Source organism: Ovis canadensis, chromosome 22, assembly GCF_042477335.2.
Source record: "Ovis canadensis isolate MfBH-ARS-UI-01 breed Bighorn chromosome 22, ARS-UI_OviCan_v2, whole genome shotgun sequence".
NCBI classification, from domain to species: Eukaryota; Metazoa; Chordata; class Mammalia; order Artiodactyla; family Bovidae; genus Ovis; species Ovis canadensis.
This window is the reverse complement of record NC_091266.1, coordinates 38,844,906-38,858,826: the sequence shown is the minus strand read 5'-3', so window position 1 is coordinate 38,858,826 and position 13,921 is coordinate 38,844,906. Positions and strand designations below refer to the sequence as shown.

General features: G+C 47.2%; 1 protein-coding gene across 1 annotated transcript; it reads left to right on the top strand.

The window, feature by feature from the left end:
• Positions 1-4,820: 4,820 nt before the first annotated feature.
• On the top strand, positions 4,821-11,007 carry LOC138427515 (steroid 17-alpha-hydroxylase/17,20 lyase-like). Its single transcript, XM_069566969.1, has 8 exons — positions 4,821-5,348; positions 6,941-7,079; positions 7,284-7,513; positions 8,294-8,380; positions 8,769-8,984; positions 9,299-9,468; positions 9,960-10,063; positions 10,574-11,007. Exons 1-8 carry the CDS (start codon positions 5,052-5,054, stop codon positions 10,858-10,860), a joined length of 1,530 nt encoding a protein of 509 aa, XP_069423070.1. The 5' UTR covers positions 4,821-5,051; the 3' UTR covers positions 10,861-11,007.
• The last annotated feature ends 2,914 nt before the right edge of the window (positions 11,008-13,921 follow it).

The following is a 13,921-nucleotide window of genomic DNA, read 5'->3' as shown; positions in this document are numbered from 1 at the left end:
GTCAGGGGAAAATTCTCAGAGAGAGGGAGAGAAGAGATGGGAAGATACACAAAGGAGGAGACTGACAAAGCAAGATTAGGGTAGGACTAAGTGAGGATATTGGAATCCCTGAGTCAATGATAAAGTCACTATTGTAAGAAGTTAATGCAAACTATGAATCCTGTCTCCAGAAAAATATATATTTATATGTATCTGCAAATGTTGCATGCAATCTCAGGAGGTCACAAACTCCATAGACACCCCAACTTTTGAAAGTAAATTTTTTTCTTCATGTATATTTTGTTACTTTAAAATTTTTTATTTTATATTGGAGTATAGTTGATTTGCAGTGTTGTGTTTAAAGTAAACTTTTCATTGAAGTATAACATACATATGAATAATTGGTGTCCCACTTCAAGTGAACTTGCTTGTGTTACCAGAAACCAGATCAAGAAGCAGAACATCACCTGTCCCTCAGAATCCCTACCTTTCAGCCATGAACCATCCTGCAAGATGACCACCATCCTGACTCCTATAACTATAGACTAGTTTGCTCTGCTTTTGAATTTTATATAAGTAGAATTATACAGGATGCATTCTTATAAGCCTGGTTTCTTTACTCAGTATTATGTTTGGGCAGTTCATACACATTGGTATATGGAGCTGTACTTCATTCATTCTCATGTCTATATCATAGCCCACTTTATGATGGATGACAGTTCATCCATTCTACAATCCATAAATATTTGGGTTTTTCCTGGTCTGGGAGTATTATAAACAGTGCTGCTATGAGCACTCTTGGACATGCCTTTTGATGAACATATGTACACATTCTGTTGGTTATACACCTAAGAATAGAGTTCCCAGGTCATAAGTTCTAGTAGATAATGGGTCTTATGTTTTTTGACAAGGAAAACAGGGATGCAGGGGAAGCGGAATTCATACAAGCTTTCAGTCTGAGTCCTAGTATAAAGTTATACATGTGTTGCATTGGTCATTTATCCACACTGAGAATGAAATAAGACCACAACAATCAAAGACTTGATGAATAAACCCAAGGAGAGATTCATTGAAAAGATTAACAAAAGTTCTGACAAGTCAAGAAAAAAATAGAAAAAAAATTTAAGAAATATTAATTGCCAGATGGACTCAGGAAGTCTCAAAGAGTTGAGGAGATCAATAATTACTGACAAAACTGGAAAATAATGTTAGAGAATTATCTCTCCCCAAAAGTGGGAGGGACCAACACTTCTCACGGTCACTTTTCTTTAGAGCTTCAAAAAATAGATAATTCCCATGCTATTTAATCTGCTTTAGGACATAGAAAAAGATTGCAAAATCACAATACTAAAACTTGACAATCCATAAGTAAGAAAACTACAACCCATTTTTTCATATGACTAGAGATGCAACAGAAAGAAAATCCTAAGTAAATTACAAAGAGAATCCAATCTGTATTAAAAGACAATTCTTTGGATAAGTTAGTATTATTCTAGGGCTCCCCAGGTGGTGCTAGTGGTAAAGAACTTGTCTGCCAGTGCAGGTGATATAGGAGATGTGGGTTCGATCTCTGGATTGGGAAGATTCCTTGGAGGAGGGCCTGGCAACACACTCCGTTATTCTTGCCTAGAGAATCCCATGGACAGAGTAGGCTAACAGTCTATAATCCACAGGGTTGCACAGAATTGGACATGACTGAATAAACTTAGCATCCTAGGAATGGCAGGATACTAAGAAATCTACTAATATAATGCATCTAATAATAATTCAGTATTTGTCAGAGTCTTTAAAAATATGTATACATAGCCTTTGACCTACAATTCCACTTTTTTGAATTCTATCCTAAGAAGATATAACAGTTATATCCAAAGTTTTCACAAGGCTATTCCTTAGTGTTGTTTATATCAACAACAAAGACAAAAATAGAAACAACATAAAATGTCCAATAATACAAAACAGGGTCAGTTAAGCTATGCTCTACATATTAAATACATATGACCATGAAATAATATGTAGCCCTTAAAAATAATTGCTGTAGAAAAGCTTTTAATAACATAGAAAACTAACCATGCCAAAAAATGCATTAAGTCATTAAGTTTAAAAATATATTTGAAATTTTCATTTTTTAGCTACCTGTATTCTCCAGATTTTTTGCAGTTATCATGTATAACTTTTATAATATAGTGATAAGGATGTGAAGCAACAATTTTTAAAAATTCCTGTTTCTTATTTGTGTTTGGATGTGAAATATCAGAGAATCACCTTGGCATTCGCTTGAGGGACAGAAAGTCCTTTATTTTTCTCCACCAGCTGGTTGACCCCACTTAGCGCCCTGCTTGAATCATAGGCCTCACCACGTCCCACCGAGCTATCAAACGTTATACAAGATTTCATCCAGTCTGCCTAGCACTGAGGCCAGATTCGCCCTCCACTGTGCCCCTGTTGCTTTCCTGCTATGGAACTTTCAATGGCTTCCCACCCGCCCTAGCTTTCCAATTCAGGCTTCCAGAGCCTGATTCAATGTACTTGTCAGATCTTGTTTCTCAGGTACTGCCCCTTGCACACCCTCTTCAAGTCTGCAATCAAGACCATCTCACACACTGCACCTCTTTTAGCTTCCACGTGTTTGACTCCACTGCTCTCCCTTCCAACGGTGCCCTTCCTCCCCTCTCCCCCTGCCTCTGCCTATTAAGTCATCCTAATCTCTCCTTCAAGGCTTAGCTCAAATCCCCTTGCTTTCATGAAGACTACTCCAGCTCATACCTCTGACTCCAAATGGCCCTAAAAGTCTGAACAACATTTGAACTGTTGAAGTAGTGGGCAACGAGACAGCCTGCTTTACAAGGCCTTGTGGATTCATCTTTATCCTGAGCTCCCTGCCCTGCTGCCTTCCTGCTTAATTCCAGCAGCCCTTATACAAGTCAATACTCTTCAAAGTATGAACACTGGCAGATCACCCCCAGAGAGGGGCAGAAATTCCATCTCTCACCTTTGCGAGTCTCACTCAGTGGGTCATGGTTACTTGCCTGAGGACCCACCTCCTCTACGATGAATGACACCAGGAGTCACCTTGGTGATGACTGACACTCTCTTGTGACTGTGCCTTTACCTGGTTTTATCAAATCATTGATAAATACTGATTGAGCCACTGAAGGTGTACAGCAGAAGATGAGGATTTTGTTTGTTAGGAAGATATACTAATAAGAACTCAGAAAAACGAGGAAGGCCTTTTGACACAACAATGATTCTGGTGAATACTGAATGAGCATGTACTTCATGTCAGGCAGCACTTCTACATGCATTATCTTAGTGAGTCACAACAGCCTTAAGAAGTATATCCCAGGGCTTCCCTGGTGACTCAGTGGTAAAGAATCCGCCTGCCAACGCAGGAGACACAGTCTTTTGATCCCTGATCCAGGAAGATCCCACATGCTATGCAGCAACTAAGCCCATGCAGCACAACTACTGAGCCTGTGCTCTAGAGCCCGGGAGCTGCAGCTACTACCCTATGTGCAGCAGCTACTGGAGCCTGAGTCCCCTGGGTTCCACAAGAGAAGCCACTGCAATGAGAAGCCTCCCCACTGCAACTAGAGTAGCCCCTGCTACCCACAAGTAGAGGAAAGTCTGCACAACAATGAGGATCCAGTCAACAGTAAATAAACTGTTTAAAAATAAACATTAAACTTAAAAAAAAAGATGTTATTCCCATTATAGAGGAGGAAACTGAAACTTAAAACAGGTAAGTAACCATAAAGTTACTATCTGACCCAGTGATTCCACTTCTAGGTATTTACCACCCCCAAAATTGAAAACAGAGACCCAAGTAGATACTATGTTCATGCTGTGGACATGTACACCCATGTCCATAGCAGCGTTATTCACAGTAGCCAAAAGTGGAAACAACCTAAGTGTCCATCAACTGATGAATGAAGAAACAAATGGTGCTATACCCACTTAACAGAATGTTGTTCAGTCACAAAAAGGCATGGAGGGGCCTTACCTTGTAGTCCAGTGGCTAAGATTCTACACTTCTAATGCAGGAGGCTCAGGTCCAATCCCTGGCCAGGGAATCAGAACCCACATGCTGCAATGAAGACTGCAGATCTTGAGTACTGCAGCTAACTCCCAGCACAACCAAATAAACAAATATTTAGAAAATGAATGAAGTTCTGACATATGCTACAAAGTAGATGAACCTTGAAAACATCATGCCTAGAGAAACAAGCCAGTCACAAAAGACCAAATGCTATATGATTCCACTTACGTGAAATAGGCATATTCACAGACAGATTAGAGCTTACCAGGGACTGGGGGGAGGGGAACGGGGAGTTATTGCTTCATGGATATACTTTCTGTTTGGGGTTGTGAAAACAGTTTTGGAAGTAGACAGTGGTGATGGCTGTACAACAACTGTGAAGCATATTCAGTGCTACTGAATTGTACACTCAAATGGTAAACTTCATGCTAAACCTTTTAAGTCATATAGCTAGAGAGCGGTTAAGCTAGAATTTGAGCCTAAACCCATCTAACAACAGGGCCCCTGCTCTTGACGCAAAGGTTTCACTCCCCCTGGCAAAAGCAGCAACTAGGAATAAAGAGAACTGGATTCTTGTCATCACTATCTGTGTGACTTTATTCAAGCCTGACTCTGGGAGGCCTCACTTTCCTCAGCTGATAAAATTGGATAGCTGTCTGTTGATTGTGATTTCATAGTACAGAGAGTCCCGAGCCGTGATTCCTGACCCAGATATCATTTGCTTCTGGCCTACTCTGGAGACGTTGATGGACAGGGAGCAAGGGACAGGGACTAGCTGTCTGTGCCCTTACCTAGCCCCTCCCTTAGGGGTGTGCCCTGGTGTGGAGCCAGCTCTTGAAAGAAACCTCCTCTCCCCTTCCCTCCCCATTCTGGGAGAGGACTACTGGCTGTGCTCCAGGATAAACTTCCACCAAGGCGAGCAATAACATAAAGTCAAGGAGAAGGTCAGGGGAGCCCTTAAAAAGGCCTTCTTGCACCCTAAGGTGGGTGAAGCCACTCCACAGCTCTTTGTCCTGCCTGCTGCCACCCGGACACAATGTGGGTGCTCTTGGCTGTCTTTCTGCTCACCCTCGCCTATTTATTTTGGCCCAAGACCAAGCACTCTGGTGCCAAGTACCCCAGGAGCCTCCCATCCCTGCCCCTGGTGGGCAGCCTACCATTCCTCCCCAGACGTGGCCAGCAACACGAGAACTTCTTCAAGCTGCAGGAAAAATATGGCCCCATCTATTCCTTTCGTTTGGGTTCCAAGACTACTGTGATGATTGGACACCACCAGTTGGCCAGGGAGGTGCTTCTCAAGAAGGGCAAGGAATTCTCTGGGCGTCCCAAAGTGGTAAGTAATGCCTCTCATCCCTCCCCTCACCAGCCCCTGGGCACGTTGAGCTCTTCAGCCAAAGCCATGCCTGCAATGCCCCTTCTAGTTCCAGCAACCTGTGATTCTTCCAATAACAGACTGGTGGGGCTATGGGTGGGGAGTGACCCCTCAGACCTCACCCAGGCTCTAAACTAGGCAGGAAGAAGTAAAGGAAGACTTTATTTTCTGGCTTTTTCTGGAGGTGGGAAAGGGTGGGAGTGGTGGTTTGAGGGGTCAGGGAGCCCTTACAACATCATCTCCCCCAGCTGAAAAAGTGAAAGTGTGAGCCGCTCGGTCTTGACCGCCTCTCTGTGACCCCATGGACTAGCCCACCACATTCCTCGCTCCAGGCAAGCATACTAGGGTGGGTTGCCATTTCCTACTCTGGGCAATCCTCCTGACCCAGGAATCAAACCCAGGTCTCGCCCATTGCGGAGAAGTTCTTTACCATCTCAGCCACTTGGGAAGCCCAAGAGTCTAGCTCTCTGAGCCTGAAATCTGAGCTCTCATGATTCACTGAAAGAGTGTATGTAAAGCATTTAGGCCAGTGCTGGAAGTTCTCAATAACTAGCCTTGATGAACAGAGTTCACATGGAAAACGGGTTAGTGATTCCTGTCCTCCACAAAGAGTTGTGAGGGGGAAGTACCCTGATTCTTGGAGGGCTGGGATCACTATTTTCTTGGAGCTTCCTGGAGCTGTTCCAGCCCTAGGGAGCTGACCTATGCAAGCACTTTCAAGGAGGACGCTGAAGATTCAACCTGTCGAGCTTTCTGTTTGCTCCTGGGGGCAGAAGGCAGTGGGAGCTAGTCATCCAGCAACACTGCCAGCCTCTGACACAGCACCTGGCTGCAGGGTACTCCCCTGAATGTCCTGGGCAAGGCCCCCTGGCTGCTTATCTTTGATCAGACCAAGGCTTGACTCTTCTTTGCTTGGGCCAGTCGGCCTGGTCTGTGGGCCAACTACCCTCTCCCATCTCTGCTGGGCTGGTCTCTCCAGGGCAAAGAGGAAGGAGGCGGCTAGTCTGATGGGGCCTGCAGATCCGGGGATAGAAGAGGGGAGGTCTGGGGGGACCTGTATAGTTTTGGGGGTCCTCTGGGCAGAAGCAGCTTGGCCCAAATCCAGGCTGGTTTGACAAGACATGTGCCTCTGCAGATGTGGCCCTGTAGTGGGCACACGGCTGGCAATGGAAGGGAGAACTAAAAGGGGGCACAGCTGCTGTGCCTTTAGCAGCCCCCATCCCCAGAGGACCCAGGGAAGGGCAGGGGCCTGGTGTGTCCTCAGTCTCTGCTCCTACAAGTTTAGAGAGTCCATCCCATCACAGCTGCCTCACCCTGTCATTGATCTGAACAATCTAACTCAGGGTTCTTTCTTTCGCCTTACTCTGTCTCTCTGTTGGAGCTGGAAGTGTCAGGCCAAAGGTTCTGTCCTACCAAGGCCTTGCCGTCAGGGTGGAGTGAAGCAGGGAGCTCTGCAAGGAGGCTGATGACAGGTACCAGCCTCTTTGCCCTCGGTGAGGGCAGGTGGATGGTGCCTGAGTCCTTTGTCCTATGTCCTTTCCTGCTTTCCAAAGGCCACTCTAGACATCCTGTCAGACAACCAAAAGGGCATTGCCTTTGCCGACCATGGTGTCCACTGGCAGCTGCATCGGAAGCTGGTACTGAATGCCTTTGCCCTGTTCAAGGATGGCAACCTGAAGTTAGAGAAGATCAGTGAGTGCCTGGCTGGCCCTGGGCTCAAGGAGCCTGCAGAGGGCTGGGGAAGGGGAGGGTTCTGGGTACCTCCATTCCACATTTTCTTGGCTACCACTGCCATCTGCTGGACATCTGCTCTCTGTCTTAGATTCAGATGGAACTGGTCGAGATGGGGGTGAAGGGATGGCTCAATTCCTCCCTCACACCCCCCTCTCTGCTCAGTTAATCAGGAAGCCAACGTGCTGTGTGATTTCCTGGCTACCCAGCATGGACAGTCCATAGATCTGTCCGAGCCTCTCTCTCTGGCGGTCACCAACATAATCAGCTTTATCTGCTTCAACTTCTCCTTCAAGAATGAGGATCCTGCCCTGAAGGCCATACAAAATGTCAATGATGGCATCCTGGAGGTTCTGAGCAAGGAAGTTCTGTTAGACATATTCCCTGCGCTGAAGGTGAGGATGGGGCCAGGCCCTACGGGCAGACCTCAGCACACCCTGACAGTATCCCCAGTTCTTTCCTCTTACAGTTCACTCCAGACCCGCATTTTTTCCTGACTACCTCAATTACTGTGACCTCTGCCTCCTCTGACTCTTCAAAATCTTGCTGCTTCTCTACAGAAATAGGTTTAGCTTTTACACTGTGCCCTGTGATACTCATGGTAATGCTGGTGGTGGGGTTTAGTCACTCAGTCGTGTCTGACTTTGGCGACCCCACGAACTGTTACCCACCCGACTCCGCTGTCCATGGGATTTCCCAGGCAAGAACACCGGAGTGGGTTGCCACTTCCCTCTACAGGGCACCTTCCCAACCTAGGGATTGAACCCACGTCTCCTGCATTGCAGGCAGAGACTTTACCCACTGAGCAACTGGGAAATGCCATGTGCCAGTACCAAAGCTCCACATTCATGAATCACGCATTCCTTTTGGAAGTGGGCTTTATTATCCCCATGCAGATGAAAATACAGGCTTCAAAAAGTTAAGGAACTTAATCACGCCTTGAGACTCATGTCTGTGTTACTACTGAGTAAAGTCTCAGTCATTGCTAGATGTTCGATTGAAGGGGGAAGGGGAAGTGGAGGTGACTCCTTTCTCCCTTGTTTGGAATTGTCCTGGTTGTCACTGATGCTCCCATTCCGGGTCCCTCTCCTGCTTTCCATTCTGGCTGAAGGTTGGGGTCAGGGTGGGAACTCACCAGGGACGGCCAGGGAGAATCTAACATTTCTACTTTGCAGATTTTCCCCAGCAAAGCCATGGAAAAGATGAAGGGTTGTGTTGAAACGCGAAATGAATTGCTGAGTGAAATCCTTGAAAAATGTCAGGTAGGTGATGAAGCAGAAGAGATGACGAGTTAGGTGGAAAGTGGCAGGAGAGCAGGGTAGGGTCCGTTTTGGACAGTGTAGCAGCTCCAGCACCTAGCAGAGAGCCTGCCATGTAGTAGGTGCTCAATAAAACCTGACTTAACTAGTAAATAGGAGTAGAGACGTGAGGAACTGAAGAGGACGCTGAAGGGTCCCGTCCACCCTGCAAATTTAAAGAGGGCCCAGTGTTTTCTCCACTCCCACAAGTTCATGGGTCCTGACGAGCCTCCCTCCACTCCCTCATTCCCAAGTGGGAGAAGCCTTTGTGTCTACAGTCTGGGTGAGAGTATGGCAGGGGTTGCAGATGGGGCTCCTTCCTCTTCATCGTCTCCCAATCTCACCCAACCAGGAGAACTTCACCAGCGACTCCATCACTAACTTGCTGCACATACTGATGCAAGCCAAGGTGAATGCAGACAATAACAACACTGGCCCAGAGCAGGATTCAAAGCTGCTTTCAAACAGACACATGCTCGCTACCATAGCGGACATCTTCGGGGCTGGTGTGGAGACCACCACCTCTGTGATAAAGTGGATCGTGGCCTACCTGCTACACCATCCTTCGGTGAGTTTCTCTCCACCCGAGCCTTCCCAAGCACTCTTGACCCCAGGCACTCTCACTTCTGCTCCAGAGGAAGGGAGAGTCAGTACCTCGGGATTTCTTTGCAGGATGCCTGGGCTGAAGCACCCTTTGCCCAAGCAGTGGTTGGCTCTCGTCCTTCGGTGGAGCTGCCCCATCTTCTGCAAGCAAAGCCGGGGTTGTAGAGCCACCACTGGGAAGGGTCTTGCCCTTTTGGGTGTGACAGTAGGATTCTTCTAAGCCCTCGCTTCTCCTGGGCTGATACACCCTGGTAACATCCACCCTGTTCTGGCCCTCAGTTGAAGAAGAGGATCCAGGATAGCATTGACCAGAATATAGGTTTCAATCGCACCCCAACCATCAGTGACCGGAACCGCCTTGTCCTGCTGGAGGCGACCATCCGAGAGGTGCTCCGAATCCGGCCTGTGGCCCCTATGCTGATCCCCCACAAGGCTATCATTGACTCCAGGTGTGCCTTCCCTCCCAGGAACGCCAACCCACCTGCACCCTCCCCCAGCATCTGACTCTTCCAGCTGGCTGGTCAACCTACAGTCAACCACTGACAACCGATCATCCTACCCATGACCCTACTGACCAGTGTGTCTTCTACCCACTGACACTCACTCACCCATCGACCTGACCTCCCTCAGAAGCTGCCTGCCACCTGGGAGACATGTGCTCCTACCCAATCCAAAACACACACGCAGCAGCTCAATATGCACACCCACAGGCCCTAACAGACACACAAGTGTTGATCCCAAGTGCTAGTCAGGAAGAGAGGGCTGGATTCACATTCAATCTGGCAGAAGCTGAGGAGAAGATGCAGGAGTGGGCATGAGGGAGTGGCATGAGGGAGCAAAGGACTCTTTTCCCCAGGGTAGGGACCACGGAGACTTGGGGCAGAGCAGGTGGGGAAGGACAATACTCCAGACCCTCTTTTCCTCTCCCTCTCTGGGGCAGCATTGGCGACCTTACCATTGACAAGGGCACAGACGTTGTGGTCAACCTGTGGGCACTGCATCACAATGAGAAGGAGTGGCAGCAGCCCGACCTGTTCATGCCCGGTGAGTCCCTGTTCTGTCCTGCCCCCTGGCCACACAGCGCCCTCTGTGCCCACCTCTCCAGCATTGCTTCCCTTCTGCCAAGCTTCCTACTAGAAGACTCCTGACTCCCACTACATGGACCTGTTGACACCCCTAGCCTACCCGACACTTACCCACATTCTTCACAGCTGGGTTTCCCACTCTCCTTCCACCAACTGCAAGCTCCTCTTCTAAGAAGGCCCATAGGCATACGTCTCCTGTGAAGTCAGCCCCCTCTCCTGTTGGATGGTGCCATTTTCATCTGTTTAATACACCTTTTCATCCTTTCTGAATATTCCATCTTCTCTGTGTGATTAAGGGCTACCTGAGAGCAGGGCATTTATCTCTCCTAAGATTGCCGCCCCCCCAAATAAGGCTGTCCACCTTCCCAGACTGGGGCTCCCCAGGCAGGGCCTTGTCCTTCCCCAGTCCTCTACTGACCCTGGCCTGGCCCCTGGCTGATGCCTCTCCATGGCCTCCCCGTTTCCACAGAGCGCTTCTTGGACCCCACAGGGACACAACTCATCTCGCCATCGTTAAGCTACTTGCCCTTTGGAGCCGGACCCCGCTCCTGTGTAGGTGAGATGCTAGCCCGCCAGGAGCTCTTCCTCTTCATGTCCCGGCTGCTGCAGAGGTTCAACCTGGAGATCCCGGATGATGGGAAGCTACCCTCTCTGGAGGGCAATCCCAGTCTCGTCTTGCAGATCAAACCTTTCAAGGTGAAGATCGAGGTGCGCCAGGCCTGGAAGGAAGCCCAGGCTGAGGGTAGCACCTCATGACTCCACCCTATGTGACTCCCACCCCACACAATTAGAGGAGCTCCCCCACCCTCTCCCACCATTCCTTCTTCCTCCCCGCCCCCTCTGCTTTCTTTCCCAGCCTGCAGCCCTGGCAGTGATGTGCATAAAACAGTTTCTTTCTCCAAAGGTCCCTGAGCAGCTCATTCATTTGTTCACTCATTTCTTTCAACAAATTTTATTGAACACCTACTACGTGCCGCTCACTCACTGTCCTTGGACCTCATGCTCCTTGGCCTCATGAAATTTAAAATTCTAATGAGGGCTGACAAATGAACATTCCAGAGACTCATAACTGCTTTGGAGTCAATTATACTGGGTGCTGATGATGTGCGGGGAATGAAAGGCTGGGGAAGCATGAAGACTGGGGGGAGGTGCCCCCTGCTGAGAGAGCAGCAGGGAAGAGGCTCAGAACACTGGATTAACCTGCCAGTCTTTCACCCCTGGACACTTACGAGGAAAAAAAGTTCTCCCTTGAGGTATCCTGGCAATCCCTCATCACTGGCTTCTTCTGCCATAGAATAAATGCACTGAGAAGTATGCCATCTTCAGCAAAAGTAAGTAAAGTTGCTCAGTCATGTCCAACTCTTTGCAACCCCATGGACTGTAGCCTACCAGGCTCCTCCCTCCATGGGATTCTCCAGGCAAGATAACTGGAGTGGGTTGCCATTGCCTTCTCCAGGGGATCTTCCCAACCCAGGGATCAAACCCTGGTCTCCTACATTCCAGGCAGACGCTTTAACCTCTGAGCCACCAGGGAAGCATGGTGCAAAGCTGAGGGACAAAGTAGCAGGGAGCATGTGACAAAGCAAGCGGCACTCAGAGAGCAGGAAGGCAGTTCTACTATAGTGTCTGCACAGCTGGCCAGGAGGGCAAGTCCTTTCCTTCTGTATTAGCTGTATCATTGCCCCTCCTGTTTGAAAGCAGAGATTGCAAACTGCTGGCCCATGGGCCCACTACTGAGTTCTATGTCCACGTGGTACCTTTGTTTTACAATTAAAAAAAAATGAAATTAACTGTCAATATCTTAAAATGAAAAGGATTCATACAGAAATTCTGATTTCCAGCTTTTGAAAATCCCAGGGCCATATTAGATAAGGTCACAAACATACATGGCCTCTAGCTCCACCTCAGCCTCCCCAAAACCCCTACTGTCCAAAAACCCCATCTGCTTGACTCAAGCATGTCACTGCCTAGTCCCTGTGGGCAACTGATGAGCTCCTCCTGCTCTCAAGTTCAGTAATACCCCATTCATCCTCTCACTCTGAGGTTAAGGCCTGCTCAGAGGCCCAAATATGAATGGCAGACATCTGAACTCTCTAGACCGAGGCTCCAGCTACATCTTACACGTGCCACGCAAAACAGCTACCTAGACAAAAAGGAGGGTCCCTCTTCTCTGACTGAGGAGATCTCTAGCCAGTCAGGAAAACCTCCAGCCATAGCACTCAGGAAATGAGACAGAGAGCCAAGTTCTGCCTCGTGCCTGTGTTTATCAAGCATCTGGCTAGGCGTTTTTATCCAAGTTACATATTCCTCTCTTTGTACAGGAAACCAGGAAACCGAGATTCAGAGTGATCACACAGCTAGAACAAGTTTTCTGGATCTAAAGCCTGAATTTTAGTGGGAGAAAAATCTGAATGATTAGCAGTTATCCTAAACTTTCATGCTGGATGCTGACAGGCACAAAAATGACAGATAAGACATAGACTTTGCCTTTGAGGAACTTTGCAATTAGTAAACTGTTAGGGTAAAAAAAAAAAAAAAGCTTCTGTTTGAGTTCTTATTGCTGAAAATCTTCCTAAAATATTCAGGTTCATTTTGTGCCTCAAATACAGTCTAATCAACAGAATTCATTCCTTTTTTTTTTTTCCCTCCAATAATGTGGAAAAACCTCAGGGTCATAATTTGAAGCAATGATGGTTATATATACAACACACACATATATATATAGTCAGTTTATATAATACACAGTTTTACAGGTCTCAAAAGTTTTTCAACAGTCAGTCTCGCCTTTGAGCCTGCCAGCCAGTACCCAACAAGAGATCAGAAGTGCTACCACCCTTATCTTACAAAGGAGGAACTGACACCTAGCCTAAGGCTGCAGATGACAGAATTGAGACTGTCAAAACTCGGATCTTCTGACTTTCGGTTCAGTATTCTTTCCATGACTGGGCTCTAGCTCATCAAAGTCATTGCTTTACCTTGAACATGGCTCCTGATGAAATCAAATAATCACTTTGCCCAAAAAGAGGTGCAGTTTTCAAGGGGATATGAAATATTGAAGGTACATGTTAACTTGTTGCTGATGTACTTTGAGAAAGATTCACTACAGTTTCACTGGACAGTGAAGGACACGTGGGGTCTCAGAGCCCTTCTTCACTTTAAGCAAAATTCTAAATTTAACCTCGTTTTTTCCTCAGTAGTTCCACCCCACTGCACCAGGCTTTTGTTGGGGGCAAAAGAAATATTAATAAAAATGAGACTTACCAGTCGTGTGTCTGACTGTCTAGAGACCAGTGCTCAGTCACTCACTCACATCTGACTCTTTGCGGCCCTATGGACTGTAGCCTGCGGCTCTCTGTCCATGGGATTCTCCAGGCAAGAATAGTGGAGTAGGTTACCATGCCCTCCTCCACTAGAGACCAGTACCAGAGATTTATTGCCAGTAGAAAGTTCAAGGAAACCACTGGCTTCTACCTCAACAAAGGGTTACATTAAAAATGTTACCCCTGAGCGAACGGATACAAGACTTCTTAAAATCTTCAGACTCCAGAGGCTTTCTTCAAAAGGTTGAATAAACTTAAAGAACTTTCTGAATTTTAAGACCTGACATCTAAAGATTAAAAGAGACATCAGATGATTTAGAAGAAGGGGAATTTAGTATCCCCCTTTTCTGTTATCAAAGATAGATTATAACACAGGTCAAGAAGCAATAGTTAGAACTGGGCATGGAACAATGGACTGGTACAAAATTGGGAAAGGAGTACATCAAGGTTGAATATTGTTACCCTGCTTATTTAACTTCTAAGCAGAGTACATCATG

What these genes read in the sequence shown, in the direction of transcription:
- LOC138427515 (XM_069566969.1), top strand. Translation starts at nt 5,052, where the DNA reads ATGTGGGTGCTCTTGGCTGTCTTTCTGCTCACCCTCGCCTATTTATTT. An exon ending in AAATCCTTGAAAAATGTCAG is followed by an intron (nt 8,381 to 8,768) that starts GTAGGTGATGAA and finishes TCACCCAACCAG; the next exon opens with GAGAACTTCACCAGCGACTC. An exon ending in GCCCGACCTGTTCATGCCCG is followed by an intron (nt 10,064 to 10,573) that starts GTGAGTCCCTGT and finishes CCGTTTCCACAG; the next exon opens with AGCGCTTCTTGGACCCCACA.